The 17,160-nt window shown below is 31.3% G+C and overlaps 1 protein-coding gene across 1 annotated transcript in view; it reads left to right on the top strand.

Annotated features, from left to right (window-relative positions):
* MDGA2 (MAM domain containing glycosylphosphatidylinositol anchor 2) overlaps nucleotides 1-17,160 on the top strand; it is a 729,529-nt gene that overhangs the window by 681,170 nt on the left and 31,199 nt on the right. Inside the window, 2 exon segments of the mRNA XM_054690202.1 lie at nucleotides 11,152-11,329; nucleotides 14,836-14,856. Coding sequence (XP_054546177.1) covers nucleotides 11,152-11,329; nucleotides 14,836-14,856 — 199 coding nt within the window.

Here is a 17,160-nt window from a genome sequence, read left to right as displayed (position 1 = left end):
TAAAGTCAGATGTTGATGTGATCTTTTGCAGGACTAGTTATAAACCAATCTATCAAAAACTTCAAGCTAGCTTTCAAGAAAAGTTAATTTTCTTTCAGTTACATATGAAGATAAAGAATTATAAGCTTCCAAAGAGAAATGGCAGATAAAAATGATTAAATATCTCCGTATCTAAAAAATACACTGTAATTCCTAAAGGTGTTAAGTGTATGAACAAAGCATGAAAAACAAAATATATGTTTCCAGGATATTGAAAAATTACTGTAGTTCAGAAGAGTTCCAACTGATTGTATAAAGAGGTGTGATCCTATACCTCTGAGTCATATATAGCAGTGTAAAAGCAACATTACTTCAATAAAAATAAAAAAAGGAAGACTCAAGTTTGTAGTAATGATGGAAGGGAATATAATTAAATGGATAAGGGTATGTCATTATTTATAGAAAATCTAAATATAGTACAATTAATGTCATGTTATTCATTATCTCTTTATTTCTCAAATAACACCCACTATTATTATTTAAAATAACAGCATCTATTTCTTTGAAGAATGACATTGAAATTTTTATTGGAATAGCGTTGAATCTGTAAATTGATGATAGAACAATTATTAATGAAATTCATATGGAATCACCAAAAACCCCAAATAGCCAAAGCTCTCCTGAAAAAAAAAAAAAAAAAAAAAAGAAGGGAATGGAGGCATCACACGCCCAGACTTCAAACTATACAACAAAGCCATAATCATCAAAACTGCATGGTATTGGAACAAAAACAGACACACAGACCAATGGAATCAAATAGAAAATCCAGAAATAAACCCACAGATTTATGGTCAACTAATCTTTGACAAAGGAGCAAAGAATATGCACTGGAGCAAAGAAAGTTTGTTCAATAAATGGTGCTGAGAAAATTGGGTCGCTACATGCAAAAGAATCAAGCTTGACTACTACCTCACACCATGCACAAAAACCAACTCAAAATGGATTAAAGAACTAGACATAAGACCTGAAACCATAAAATACATAGAAGGAAATAGAGGTGAAACAGTACATGATATGCACATCAAAGACATCTTTACAGACACATCACCCAAAGCAGTGATAGTGAAGGCAAAGATCAACAGCTGGGACTACATCAAATTAAAGAGCTTCTGCACAGCAAAAGAGACAATAACAAAAACAAAGAGAAACCCCACTGACTGGGAGAACATTTTTTGCACACAACACTAATGATAAAGGACTGATCACAAAAATCTGCAAAGAGCTGATGAGACTCAACAAAAGCAAAGAAAATAATCCAGTCAAAAAATGGGCAGAAGAGCTAAAAAGAAACTTCTCTGAAGAGGAAATGCAAATGGCAAACAGGCATATGGAAAAATGTTCAATATCACTTGTAATCAGGGAAATGCAAATCAAAACTACAGTGAGATACCATCTTACACCAGTGAGAATGGCACATAGTTAAAAAACTAGCAACAACAAATGTTGGTGAGGGTGTGGAGAAAAAGGAACTCTCCTGCACTGTTGGTGGGAGTGCAAACTGGTCCAATCACTATGGAGAGCTGTGTGGAGATTTCTGGACCTACTAAACATAGAGCTTCCATATGATCCAGCAATTCCACTCCTAGGTATTTACCCAAAGGACACAGAACATCCATTCCAAAGAGCACCTCCACCCCTATATTTATAGCAGCACTATTTAAAATAGCTAAGATTTGGAAACAACCCAAATGCCCAAAAAATAGATGACTGGATCAAGAAGATGTGGTACATATACACCATTGAATATTACTCAGTGTTCAAAAAAGATAAACACATGTAATTTGCAGCAACATGGATGGAGCTGGAAGGGATCATGCTCAGCGAAATAAGCCAGAAAGAAAAAGAAAAATACCGGATGGTCTCACTCATAGCAGGAATCTAGAAAACTTAAATAAGGGACCAGGAAAAAGAATAACTATAAGAAAGAAAATATCAAAATCAACAAACAACTATGAACCAGAGACACTCTATGGGGGGTGGGGTCAGGGAAAGGAGGGATTGGGGTCAAAATAAGGGGGTTGTAATTGTATTGGGAATAGAAAAATAAAATTTAAATAAAAAATAAAATAAAATAACAGCATCTTAAAATCCATTTCACCTTTAGCTGCAGCTATGAGGTTGAAAAGTTTTTTGTTTTTTGTTTTTTTTAAAGACTTTTTTAAGATTATTTATTTTTATACAAGAATTGGGATACAGGCCAGAGATGCGGGGGGTGAGAGGATTCACCAGAGACAGACTGGGAAACAGAACAGGCAGAGGAACTGAAGTACACTGCTGAGGTGAGCAGCGGGCGATACAGGAGAGGTCTGTCCCACCATGTGGGTTTCTCCCTGGCTGGCCGGGAATAGAACTTGTGCTGCAGTGGCTGCAGATTTCTTCACAGGTCACATCTTAACCCCTGCACCACCAGGAAGGCCCCTCAAAAGATTTTTTTAACCCATCAGAATTTTATCTTTGCTATTTACACTCTGTGGATAATGATGAGTAGATGATTTCGGGTCTATAATACCTGAATACTTTAAGTTAACTTTTATTCTAACTAGTAGTGTTAACACAAATAGAAGTTTCCTATAAAATGGGTATATCAATGTTTCTTTTACAAGTTTACATCAAAATAAATGGAACAAGCATGCATTTATGTCTCATTTTTGATTGGCCTGCTCCTTCTTTCCCTTTAGCTTAGCCAGTATCTTTCAGTGGCATTTATTATAGTGCTGACAAAGGTTTGCAGTTCAACAGGAAAAGGAGGAATGGCAGCTTTTTCCTTTCCTTCACATTTCAAAGTCTATTATAACCTTCAGCTTTAAGGTGGTAATCTTGTTCCCTTTAAAATAAAAACAAATTAATATGACTTTTCTTCCTGAGGCCTTTCAACAGTACCCTTTTAATTATCCTATGTGGTAAAAACAGCAAGCTGCAGATTATAGAAAATAACTCATTTGTAGGTTTTGCAGCTTACCCACTAAATCACATTAAAAGGACATATCTCCTAGGAAACTAAAGAAGTAAAATGGAACATTTTTGAAAAATTGAAATGATCAATTTTAACACATTACTTCCATGTCAACGTGCATTTGTGGGTATGATCTGGGAATTTCATCTGCAGTCATGGTGTAAGTCCTATGTTTTCTGAGGATATTGTTGTATTACCTTCAAAGGCTAGATTGATAACTGTTTTACTTTTGTGTATGTGCAAATATTGCATTTAGTTTTCTATTATTCCATTTTGCACAGCTCACTGAGATACAATATGAAGTATTTAATTGCTTATTTCTCAACTGCTGAAGTATAGACTTTCATTACATTTTTAAATTAAAAACTTAGAATCAAAGTTATTGCTTTCTTAATACATGTATGAAGTTAGGTACTTCAAAGTCTGTAATTAGTAACAACATCAAAGGATCGTGCCAACTAAAATTGCTTGACAAAAGCATCTCATTAAACAACAGAATACCTGCAGCCTCCCCTTGGGATGTACTAAAAATATTGAGTGGTATTAAAACTAAATTAACATCCAGAAGTGTACACCTTGATTAAACACATATTTCTTTAGGTAATAATAGGCATCATATTATTCTGTATATATATTTTTGGGTTTCAACAACTTTTATCTATTTTCTGAAATAATACTTCACCTTTAGTTTGTGCATATAATTCAAAAACTATAGAAAATGAAATGAATTTCCATTTATGTTATATTATTTTTATAGGCATTTCAGGTTCCAGAACATACAGCACTTTTGTAGTATCTAATATCAATCAAGACAATTAAAGTCCTTTTTGTAGAACTAGGTTTTATGTCCATTTTTACCAGTGTCTATAAATTAAGTGGATTTATGTGATTATCGCTAGTTGAATTTTTCTGCTGCATTTTCTGGGGGCCAGTCTAATATACATTGGAATTATATCTTTATCATTCTACTGTTGGTATAAAAATTAATAAGAAATTATTTGTGGCCTATAATTTATATGCAAAAAACAGTACTATGTGTGTATCATAACTAAATATATATTAAACATCTAAAGATTGGTTAAAAAGAAAAAAAGAAAACTAAGGGAGCGATAAATCCTGAGGATGCAAAGGAGAAAGTATGTAAAAAAAAAGTCATTTTGAATGTAGCCAAATTTTGCAGCAGTTATTCTAATGATACATCTTCAGAAGAGTTATATAACTTCCCTCTGCCTCAGTTTCCTTGTTTGAAAATTAGGATTAGTATCAGTTCTAATTATTAGGGACTGTGACAGATTGAATGTAATAGAGTTAATATAGCATTTGACTGATAGTGAGGACTAATGTAGCCAGATTTGGGAATTTTGTTTTTGGTTTTGTTTTTCATTATCTGATCTGAGCTTACCTGCCAGGGAGTAATCAATGTACATGTATGATAAAAAGCCACTAGTAACACTGACAACCAAATTTCACTGCATTTGACTTCACCAAATGTGACCCCTGGATGATCTGCATCCAAATATTTCTTGTAGGGGAATAGATTCTTTTTAAAAATTATTTCTCTAATCTTATTGAAAAATTATATCTCACCACCTCCTTGAAATAGAATTACTGATGGTTAAGACATGGAATTAATTTTTCAATAAGCTTGTTCAGTCTCTCTCGTGCATGACTAAATATAAGACTCTGTGCTAGAAAATATCATAACACCAATTGTAAAACCCTGGAGATCACCATTTAGAACTCAAGAAAAAGAAGCAGCTTAGCAAGAGAATGAAAAGGAGTAGCCATAGATCTAAGTATAAGAAGAATTTAGAGAGCTCTAACTTAGTATTCAAGGGAGAGTTTTAAGAAAATTCACAATTGTTTATTTAATGCATCCAATTCTCAGAAAAACAATAAATATTGCAAGCATGTAGATAAGCAATGTAATTGCAGTTTCTATATCTACTAAATAAAAGTCACCAAATAGGTGTTTACCCATCACCACTTGATCTCCTCACTCTCTCCTTACCCATGAGACCTGAATCTTGAACTCTATGTTTATGATGTTCTGCATTTCTTTATACTCTAATTCATATCTATATACCTCTCTTCATAATGTATGTTTTGAATTTAAATGTTATGTCTACTTCAAAATTAATTTTAGGTAAATATTGCTTTTGTGAAATTTATCCAGGATGATGTTTGTAACTCAGGTTCATTTGTTCATGCTATATTTTGTGTTCCATTTTATGAAAAGTATACAATTTGATTATTCAGTCTCTTATGGATATATATATGTAATTTTCTGTATTTTCTATGCCATGAGTATTCCTGTGTAAGAGTTTATCTGTTCTCATTGTAAACAGTTTATCTGTGCTCGTCATTATATTATTTTTATTATGAAATTACTCCATACTTAACAGCACTTTACATACTCATCAAGCTATGTTTTTAGAAGACAGTTCTCTGATCTCTTGCTTTTTAGCATATCATGTGTGCAGAGGCACTGTGTTTTTATTCCAGCCTATCTTTCCAAGGCCATTTGCATGGCAAACATCTTTAGTATATAGAGCTAGTGTCTCCTTCTGGAGCAGAGGGAAGATTTGTTTAATGTCCAGTATAATAAATATTGTCTCCCTCTTAGGCAGTGATTGAATAGCTTTGGCTACTGTGAGTTATAAAACAATTGAGACTTCTTAAGCTCAGGGTCTCTCCGATGTGATACAAAGCCAAGGCATGTGCAAAATCCTGAGCATTTCTGATCACCTCTGTGGGACTTAGGAGAGGAGAACCAATGCAAACTCATAGCATATGTTATCTGCTGTGTCCTTTACTTTGACCCCGTAGTCTCCAATCTTCTTGTATCATTGCAGGTACATTTTTTTTTATTTTATATATTTTTTACATCATTTTTCATTTTTGAACAATGTATGCATTTTCATCTTGGTTATAGTCCCCATAAAATTCGCACCACCCTTGTTTTGATCCTACTCCCTTCTCCCCCTGTGTAGTGTGTCTCTGGTTTATAGTTGCCTCTTGATTTTGATTTTTACTTTTTATAATTAGTCTTTTTCCTGATCCCTTATTTAGGTTTTCTAAATCCCTGCTATGAGTGAGACCATCTGGTATTTTTCTTTTTCTTTCTGGCTTATTTCATTGAGCATGATCCCTTCCAGCTCCAACCATATTGCTGCAAGTGGCGTGAGTTTATCTTTTTTGATTGCTGAGTAATATTCCATGTGTATATACACCGTATCTTCTTGATCCAGTCATCTATTTTTGGGCATTTGGGTTGTTTCAAAGGTTACCTATTGTAAATAGTGCTGCAATGGGCACATTTGTTAGCTTGTATGTAAATAGAACCTTATCCATTTAAACCTACACTGTTTGACATGTATAAAAACTTTCCTTATTTTGCTTACATGATGGTGGGGAAAAGTTTCATGGTTTTAATTTCCATTTTCTTGATATATGCTGAAAATAAGCCTCTTCTTCAATTATTAATTTATTTTTCCTCATCTATGAAATCTAGGTTTATTTTGACTTTGAATTCTCTTTCTTATTTTATTACAGGGGTTTAAAGATATGGAATACTATATTTCTGAATCATGTGCAGTCTTGTAAATTAATTTTATCTTAATAAAAAATAGCATATTCTAGCTAGTGGTTCTAATATCTTCTTCATTTGCACATAGAATAGATGTGTTCTAATAACTTTCTCACTTTTGCCATTATTTTCCCTGTTTAAAAAGGACCACTGATGAAAATAAATGTTTATACTAACATTTAAATTTTAACATTAATTTCAAATTTAAGATTGGCAAATTTATAAATCACTATCTTACCTAATTATGTTTTTCTCTTCTGTTTAAGAAAATAATACTTAAATGAGGCCATCAGCATTCTTTCACATTTTTTCCGAATGATTTAAATTTTTCCTTTTAAGTATTTGATCTTGCTGAGACTGACTCTTCTAAGTAAGATGTGAGAAAAGGATCAAATTCATGTTTCTTTATATATATAACTAATTTAACGTATCTTTTCCTGTCTCCCATGGTAACAATGGGAGAATATATATAATTTCTATTCCATTTGATTTGTTATTTGTTTTGTACTGTGCTAGTAGCACATATTTAAAATTTTCATCTCAATTTTTTTTCATCTTCAGATCTAGCAGGCAAGGTGGAACATAGGGCTAACCTATGTTCAGAAATCAAATGAATATATAAACTATATGATTGGATTTAATTACATATACAGTATGTGTATATAATTATATAGATTTTATGTGTTTGTATTTATGTAATTATTTGGTAAAAATCTAAAGGAAAATGGAAATTCAAAGTAATATTAAATAACCCGCACACACTTGTTTTTCTTTCAGCTATTCACCAAACAGATAAACTTGAACTTTGAATCTTAGCTTGGCAGTAGTAAGCCAAACAAGATGAAAACCCAAGGCCTGTTCAAAGCAAGGATTCATCTCCACTTTAACCTGTGATATCAAAGGGTTTCATAATCAAAGTGAAAGATGAACGTAATGTTGATGTCCTTACTAAAATATCAGAAACAAAGTTACATCTGTAAAAGAGTATATCTTTGTCCTAAGCTCCAAGGAACCCTTAGTAAAAGTAATTTTAGCCACATGATCAGTAATACACAGTTGAAAATAACCAAGTAAATGTAAGGAAAAAAGTATCATGAAAAGAAAACCATAGACTTGCAAAATAAAAATTATCAGACACATAAGACAATTGTAATTACTTATAAGAGTAAAAAGAAATTGAAAATATACACAAAGGAAAGGCTATAATAAAAAAGACACAATAGATACCAATTTAATTGTCTGAATCATCCCACTAAATGGTAAATCCTTGAAAACTCTGCATTCTCAGAGTGCTAGTAACCTGGCATTCAGTAAATGTATATTGAGTGCATCAATAAATATTTTATTTTTAAATATTTTTTTAAAGATTTATTTATTTCTGTATACAAGAACTGGGGTACAGGCTAGAGGTGCAGGGGTTGAGAGGATTCACCAGAGACAGGGTAGGGAACAGAACAGGCAGATTGACTGAAGTACACTGCTGAGGGGAGCAGCAGGTGAGACAGGAGAGGTCTGCTGTGAGATGTGGGTAGCTCCCTGGCGGGGATCAAACTCATGCTGCAGTGGCTGCAGACAGCTTCATAGGTTGCATCTTAACCCCTTGAGCCACCAGAGAGGCCCACAACAGATTTTCTTATACTTCTCTTTTGAAGTAGTTTTGGGTTTATAGTAATATTGAACAGATCTTACAATAATCACTTTGTCAATATCACTATATAACTTTCTGGGATTTTGATTGGTGTTGCAGTAAATACAAAGATAAAACTGCAAAGAAATAACACCTTGACAATATGGAGCCTTCCTGTCTATGAACATGAAGTATCTTATTTACATCTTCTTTGACTTCTTTCATCAAAGTTCTGTAGCTTTCCTCATATAGATATTGTACATTTTTTTTTAGATTTTTATCAATTCCAATTTTTGGGTGCTATTATAAATGCTACTGTGTATTGAATTTCAAATTCCACTTGTCCATTGCTGATCTAGAGGAAAGTGACATATTTCACTTTATATTACTCTTATGTGCTGCAAATTTGCTGTAATTACTTACTAGTTCCAGGAAGTTTTGTTGTTGTTATTTTTGTTTTGATTTGGTTGATTACTTTGGATTTTCTGCAGAAATGATCATGTCATGTGGGAATAGAGGGTTTGCTTTCTCTCTTTCCAATGTGTCTTCCCTTTATTTCCTTGGGGTATTAACTTGTCTTAGAGTATTAGCTAAGATTTCCAGTACCGTGTTGAAAAATAGTGATAGGTGAAGAGTCTTGACTTGTCCTGACTTTAATGAAAAACTTTCATGTTTCTTGCAATTAATTATGATCTTAGAGTTGTCTGTTTTGTCAATTTGAAGAAGCTAACCATTGGACCAATTGACTTTAAAATAAGTAGAAATTCCGGAGGTGAAAAAAAAAGACTAACCCAAATTAAAACTTTCAATGGAAAGGTTCAATGACAGACTAGAAAGAGGTGGGAGAAAAAAAAAAAGACAAGGGAGAAATTTTTATTATCTCTTCATACTTTTAGGCAATTCTGCATACTTTGTTCTTGTACTTCAATTTTTTTTCACTGTATTTAGCTCTTTGATACTCTATTTGCATTTGAAAATCAGTGTGAATTTCTACAAAATATATTTCAAGATTTTCATATGAAATTTCATTTAATTTGTACATTTAGGGAAAAATGAGATCTATTAATATTTTGTCTTCCCATTCATGAGCAAGTGAGAACCCTATATTTACATCAGAATTACTTCAATATCTTTTGTTATACTTTTTCTCCATTAAACTTACATATGTAATACATTAGATTTGTCAATAGGTAATTTGTAGATTTGTTTTCTATTATAAATTACTATAAATTATAATTGAAATATATTTTTTGGTGTTTTCCTTGCATCCAGCAATATATATCCATAGAAACACACATCTATATACAGAATTAGTTTTTAGTGTAAATGATTCTATATTTAATTTTCCAATTATACAATTTATTGTTACTAAAGTAGATTTTTATGGCTAGTATAGAAGATTTTTTGTCTCATTTGTGATGCAAACGGAAATCTGATGTGTAAGCATTGTTAATACACTGTGCTATATGACTTTTTTCGGTCTTATCAGAATATTCACATTTGTTTCTGTTCCCCAGATTAAGGCCAAATAGGAGGCCATGATTGTCAAATGTTTCTCCATCTAACAGAAATGTATTTTTCTTTCTTTACTAACCAATTATATTATTAAAATAATGTATATAATAAGCATGTGTTCATAAACTTAAATAGTTCTTACATTCTTGAATGATAAACCAAACAGGATTTAATATGACCTTTATTATTGTTAATACTTGATGGATTTGGTTTCTCTATCTGTAACTTTCCTTTCTTGTGCCTTCCTTAGAGCTTTTGGTTTGAATTAAATAAAAGCAGATGGGGAGCTAGCTTTTCTTCTTTTCAAAATCTCTGGAAAATTTTATTTAAGGTTGGAATTACTTGTTTCCAGAACATTTTGTGTAACTCACTTGTAAGAGAGGCTGAGCATTATTCCACTCAATGTAAAAGACAGAAACCCATCTTTTCACACTGTGGGAAGTAGTTGAAACTCAGACTCATTTGTTTCCAAACATGTTTTCATCTTCACTGTTGCACTCATGTCACCTCTTTCAAAGTCACTATCTTTTCCATCTTTCCAAATTCAATGGTAAATTCCATGCCCTCATCTTTTTTTTAATTTTTAAATTTTTTAAATTTTATATATTTTTACATCATTTTTCATTTTTGCACAATGGATGCATTTTCATCTTGGTTATAGTCCCCATACAATTCCCACCCCCCTTTTTTTGATACTACTCCCCCCTCCCCCCTGTAGTGTGTCTCTGGGTTATACTTGCTTGCCCTCATCTTACTTTAACTTCACAGCAGTATCTACGTTTCTTACAGAGATCTCTTCTGATTACCTACTAACTTCCTCTCACCAAGCTTCCAACTTAACTCTTAACCCCTTTGTCATTTGAACTTTGTCTTTATTGCACATATGAATACTTGAAATACTTTAATATTACATTCTTATTTTACTGTTCTTGTGTCACTCTGATATAACTAGGAGTTAGGAATTTTGTCTTCTTGCTTCATATATATCCTACATCCTGGCAATGTTATGAGTGCAGTAAATATGCTTATTAATATAACATAATATAATAATATAATATATAAGTTGTAGGCAGTCAAAATTCTTTATGCCACAAATATGTAAGAAATGTTTACATTTACATCTCTCCTATCTTCCAGATCAGTAACTGTTTTAGCACTTTCACTCTTAATATTGGAAGACTTACTATATCTGTTTACTTGGTCCCACTATTCTATGATAATCTGGTAATTATCTGCAAACATCTGCATGGGAGCATCTTTGAACTTTGTTGTTTATTATAGAAACTTGAACTTCAATAAAAATATGTTCATATAATTTACTCTCTCATTTCACAAAATTTCAGAATTATTTGTTTCTAATTTTGTTAAAATATAATAGGTAACTAAATAAAATAGTAAGACCATTGTCATACAATCTTTTGATTTCAGGCTGGACAGCAGCGTTGGTGGGAACAGGAGATTAAAATAAATGGAAATATTCAAAAGGGAGAATTAATTACATATAACTTGACTGAGCTAATCAAACCAGAGGCTTATGAAGTCCGACTAACTCCTCTGACCAAATTTGGTGAAGGAGATTCAACAATTCGAGTCATCAAATACAGTGGTAAGTCACTTGTTATTTAAAAGTATTTTTTTATATCAAGCTATCTAGAATATGTAGATTACAACCATCTACTAAATTTTGACATAAACCAAAGTTTTGCATGTTTACTTTGAGTCATCATTCAAATGACCAAAACCCCCCCAAAACTTATTCATCATAAGTTGTAATATTTGATTATAAATGTAAAGATATAAATAATACTTTAGTGAACATTAAACATATGTAAGAATGTCAGTAACACCCTTTTTTTTCTATCATGTGGCAATAATGTAATATTTCTGCATTTTATTTTTTCAAATTCTTGATGGCTTTAAAATTTACATCAAGAAGTTAGCAAATGCCATCAAAATCATTAAAATTTATTTCAAATTAGTTGACTTTATTTTTTAAACTAGTTTTATGTTTACAGAATTGATCAGAAAGTACAGAGAACTCACATGTAACCTCTCTTCCCCCAACACAGTTTGATATCTTATATCTTATGTTAGTGTGTATTGGAATATTATTACTAAAGTAAATAGTTTACAATTTACTGTGTTTCACAGTGATATGGATTTTGATGAGTACATAATATTATTTATACTCATTATAGCATCATACAGAGCAGTCTCACTGCCCTAAAAATCTGCTTTCCACCTTTTTAGCCCTCTCTCCTTTCTCCAGGCATAACTACCACTGATTTATTTTACAGTCTGTAGATTTGCCTTTTCTAGAATGTGATATAGTTAGAAGCATACACATGTCATCTTTTCAGACTGGCATAGTTCACTTAGTATCATGCACTTAAGGATTTTCTATGTCTTTTTGTAGTTTGTAGCTATTTTGTAGCTATTTTATAGTTTTTTGTAGCTATTTCTCTTTATTGTTGAAAATATCCCATTGTATAGACATATCACAGTTTGTTTATTTAACTATTGAATAACATCTTGGCTCATTTTTTGTTATTTTTTAATTGTTAGTAGTAAAAATATTTAAATGTGTTGTGTTTTTGTGTTTGCTAATGATGGTTTGCCTGTATTAATAGTTAAATGTTTTACTTGAATAAAAATGAAAACTATTATAAAGTCATGAAACAATTAAAAATTGATGAGAAACTTTATCTGAAAAGTAGAAAATATGGTAATTACATGTGATATTTAATATATAATTAACAGTTGAAATTTATGTGCATTTTTCAATTGAAATTATAATATTCAATGACTAGCTTTGGAATTGTCAGTTTATTTTTCAAGGTTGAATGAATCATGGAAAATATTTTATATTTGTTTCATTGCTTCAGTGGAATATTATTATTTTTATCATTCTTTACCAGGCCTTGAGTTAAAAGATAATACAATGTGATTTTTGCAGTTGATGTTTTCCATTATGTTTAGTATTAAAAACATCTTCTTACTTAAGAGGGAATCAATGAATACTGTCAAAGTAAAAAAGAAAGTAAAACTATTAAAAACTCTTTAGAGCATTGTTTGGTATTTATTTCCTCCTATTCACTCTTCTCATATTGGACATGATATATTCAATTTTCAATAAAAATTAATGTATATAATATAGAGTATAATGTTCATAGATCATCAGGGATATCAAAACATTAAAATCACTGTATATTTTTCTCCTGAATGTGATTCCTTAAAGTTGTTATTGACAGACATTAGAATCATTGCACATCTTGTATTGAATGTGGTCCCTTTAAAAACATACCTTTTAATGTCAGTTTTATAAGTATTAGTGTAGAATGGTTGCGTTGCTATTTTGTAAGCATGATTTCATTGGGTAGACAAGAAAATATCATCCCAGCATATTTTCTAAAGTTTATCTTTATATATTTTATAAAATACAAATTATTATCTCCTCCTAACTGATATTTATGCTTCCTGCCCCTAAGCTATAAAACTATAGACTATATGAAATGGAGAAACTTTATAAACAATACATTATTATTTGTCCTTTAAAAGATGAAAATGGCAACTCTCCGGCCCACCTGTGACTATGCAGGAACCTCTTTTTCTTTCTCCTTTTTCTAATAAACCTGTTCTTTAAAAATGTAATAAATAAATAAATGACAACTCTATTAGGATCCAGAAGGTTTCACTGTCCATCACAGTTCAATAACTATGAAAGAACAAAAGAACAAATTCTGACTAGAACTAGGGCTAATCTTTCCATGACAGAGGATTTTTACTTCTTTGTTAAGTTCAGAAATTATTATGATTTTTCTTAGAGGGCACAGAAAAAAGTCTTTGTAAACTTATTTTTGATAACGAACACAATAAACTAAAATTAAAAATAAACCCAGAAAATAGGTATGTTTAGTTTCAAGTTTACCTGTACATTCTGTAGCATGCTCATTAAAATCTTAAATATTATTGTTGAAATTATTTTTTATAAAATATATATTTAAGCAAAGTACATATTAATAGTAAATAAGCATTCATAAGAATTTACAAGTTCAGTTGAAAAATGAAGAAAAATGGGATCGCCCAGGGGGCACATGGATTAAAGTCTCGTGCTGTCAAGCTACCACCAGCCACTGCAGCATGAGTTCAATCCCTGGCCAAGCAGTTAACCCGCATATGGTGCAGTAGACCTCTCCTGTCTCCCCGCTGCTCCCCTCAGCAGTGTGTTTCAGTAGTCCTGCCTGTTCTGCTCTCCAGAACAGGTGGAATCATTTCACCCCTTGCACCTCTAGCCTACTCCCCAGTTCTTGTATACATAAGTAAATAAAATAAATCTTAAAAAAGAAAACAAAAAGTAAGAAATAAGGATTTATGGCAATATTTAAAATTAAGAATGGCAAATTTTCACAAGGTTAATTGTGGTATTTTATAGTGAATTTGGTGGCTAAAAATATTGTAGGAAAAGATATATTACAAACACAATTTGTTTTTTCAGGTTCACAAAATCGCAAATGTGTTAATTATTTAAAAAGCGTGTGCATAGGTGTTTGTGTGTATGTGAGTGTGAGTGTGTGTGAGTGTGTGTGTGTGTGTGTGATTAAGTAGCATTGAACTAGCTGCCTGTTTTAGGACATATGCAATGGCATATAATGAGGATTATTTTTATATATACCATGTTATTTTTTTACCAAAAGTGGATAACAGAATAAAGGTGGAAAAAACAATCCTCAACTGCAATCTCTGCTCGATAATTAGTTTCATTGTTAAAATAACTAGATTATAGTTTGTCCTATTCTCAGCCTCAGTTTTGATTTCTGGGTTTTGTTTAGCACCAAGTAAGGTATAAAAGATCAGCATCACCATTCCTTGAAAAATGAACATCCCAAATGCTGTTTAGCATTGACCTTTCGGGTACTTTAAGAACGTCATTGCTGACCTCCAAAGTAGTTCCTATTCAATCCTCTAGAACAAATTGAATTGCAGATATAATTCATCATGGCTACAGTGGGGAAGATCATTAAGTTTTGGTAAGGACCTATGAGACACTGATTAGACTTTTATGTATAAAAGACATTCAAGTCATGCTAATATTATGTTTTGTTTTTCTTGTAGCTCCTGTTAATCCTCATTTGAGTAAGTATATTTTCCACTTTAAATTAGCACTAAATTTCACAATTAAGAAAAATGGAAAATGTGTTAACAAAGATTATCTAGCAACTGTTTTAATTTGGCTAAAAATGAAACAGCTTATAAAAATTAAAACTGGCAATACATATAAATTTAAAAATTTAAAGGACATGTGCATAAAGACATTATTTAATATTATTATGTTTTCCTAAATATGGAGACATTTCCACACTTCTTGTTTGTGTAACTATGTCATTGTTTTTTTCTCTTTGGGGGCATTGCATGGCATTTTTATTACTATTATTTGTTTCTTTAATTTTCATTCTTTGATTTCTATATCTGCTTCTAAAGGCTATCGTTACTTAGGATGTTGTATACAGATCATTTAATCATAGTTTTTCATGGATTACTAGTCAATATCCAAGTCTTATATGCAGAAGATAAAATTATTGCCATTACCTTAATAATATTTCATATTGAAAGTAAGCATTGATTTTGTCTCCTATTTAGAGCCTAGGAATATATTGTTCTTGCCCAGCAAAACAATGTAGAGCTTTGCACTCTTACTCCTATATATCCAATATATACAATGGTTATATAGTTAACAATGACCAAAATACATAAACTCTGCTCTTGCTCTATTTCCTACCAAATAGCCTTCCTTATTCCAGTTCTGTATATCTGAATTATAGTATTGAATATTTGTATAGGTCATGATGGAGATGCATTTATTCATCACAATTATCCTTTGAGCTTCACTTTTCTAATAAGGTTCAAAACAAATGCTGCCTCTTCCACTAAGTAATTCCTCTTTTTATCTCCCATAACAATTTATCTTCATCCATGTAGTAAACTATTTTTGATTTTCTCATATCCTTCTGTAGATTTTAAAATACTGAAGAGCTAAACCTGTTTCTACTTTCTCCCTATAGATCATTACCTTTATGTCTAGCATGGTATCACTATTTATCAAGTATTCAATGATTATTTGTAAAAGAACAAGTACATGACAATTTCATTATGAGTTAATTACATAAGTTAAGTTCTTTGTGACTTCTACCCAGGGCTCTATAGCCGTTTAATTACTATATTGATTGCAATTCTTTAGAAAATATTTTCTGACTTCCTGTAGATGTTTAAAAAGAGTTGTCCTGGGAAGATTAAAACATTTTAAGGGAGAGATCCTATCCTCTAAGTCATAATATTGTAAACCAATGTTACCTCAAAAATAAAAAGGAAAAAGAAAAGGAATAGAATTGAAAAAAAAATAATAAAGCCTAGATACAGGAAAAAGTTGACAAACACTTCAAAGAAAAAAATTTTGCAGTTCTTTATTGAACAAAATGTGTATATAAATATATAGTAGAGGCAGTGTTTGCTAACATCTTGTTTTAATACACTATAATAAGTACCATTGATTTTATGGCAAATGAGAAAACTTTACAGAAGTGATGGTATTTGAGCCAGATGCTATAAATTTAGTAGAGGTCCCTTAGATATGATGAAGTTGAGGAGAGCTATGCCCATTATTGAAATGAACTTCTGTTCAAGTAATAACTAAGTACAATTCAGTGTGCCTGGAGTATGATGTTCAAATGTTACAGAAGTCGAAAGTATAGTCCAAAGATGAAAAAGTTAATTAGAATTGGAATGCTTTTTAAATACGTGGATCCTTTAGGTCATAGTTACCAAATTCTTCAGCAGACATTTTGCAAGTAATCAATGTATTGGATTGTCTATTGTTAACTCTACACTAAAGAATTCCATTGACTCTGTACTTTTTAATTTTTTAATGAATATTCAATATGGTAGAAGATGAGAGTTGCTTAAAGACATGTTAGTAACTATGACACAACGATTTTTCCAAGTTAAAGAGTTTTATGTTACTGATGGTCACAAGAATATTTTTTATTAATTGATTTATTTTACCTTGATATAGACTTCAAATCAAAAAACATATAATAAATAATTTTGTCAAGCAAAGTTATTCATTTTAGATTCAGATTCTAATAAACTAGTCAAAATTATTCAATAAGAGGAACAAGTCCAACATGAAAAAGAAGGTCATTTTTGTGTTTGTTTTCAATTTTTTTTAATAGGGTGCTAGGTATTTCTTGATAAAATATGAAGAAACAAAATTTGGTAAGCAAAATTAAAGAGATAAACTAGAAATATATAAACATATACATGCAAATAGTGTTTTTATAAGCAAAAAGGAAAAAGGTAGGAAGACAATAAAATTGTTTTATATTTGCTATGAAAAGTTAATTTTTCTTTGCCTCAGATTACTTTTATCTAAGATATTCTTCT

Source organism: Talpa occidentalis, unplaced genomic scaffold (genome assembly GCF_014898055.3).
Source record: "Talpa occidentalis isolate TD23 unplaced genomic scaffold, MPIMG_talOcc4v2.1 talOcc4.11, whole genome shotgun sequence".
NCBI lineage: Eukaryota > Metazoa > Chordata > Mammalia > Eulipotyphla > Talpidae > Talpa > Talpa occidentalis.
Note: the sequence above shows the minus strand (reverse complement) of the source record. Positions and strands in the feature narration are given on the sequence as shown.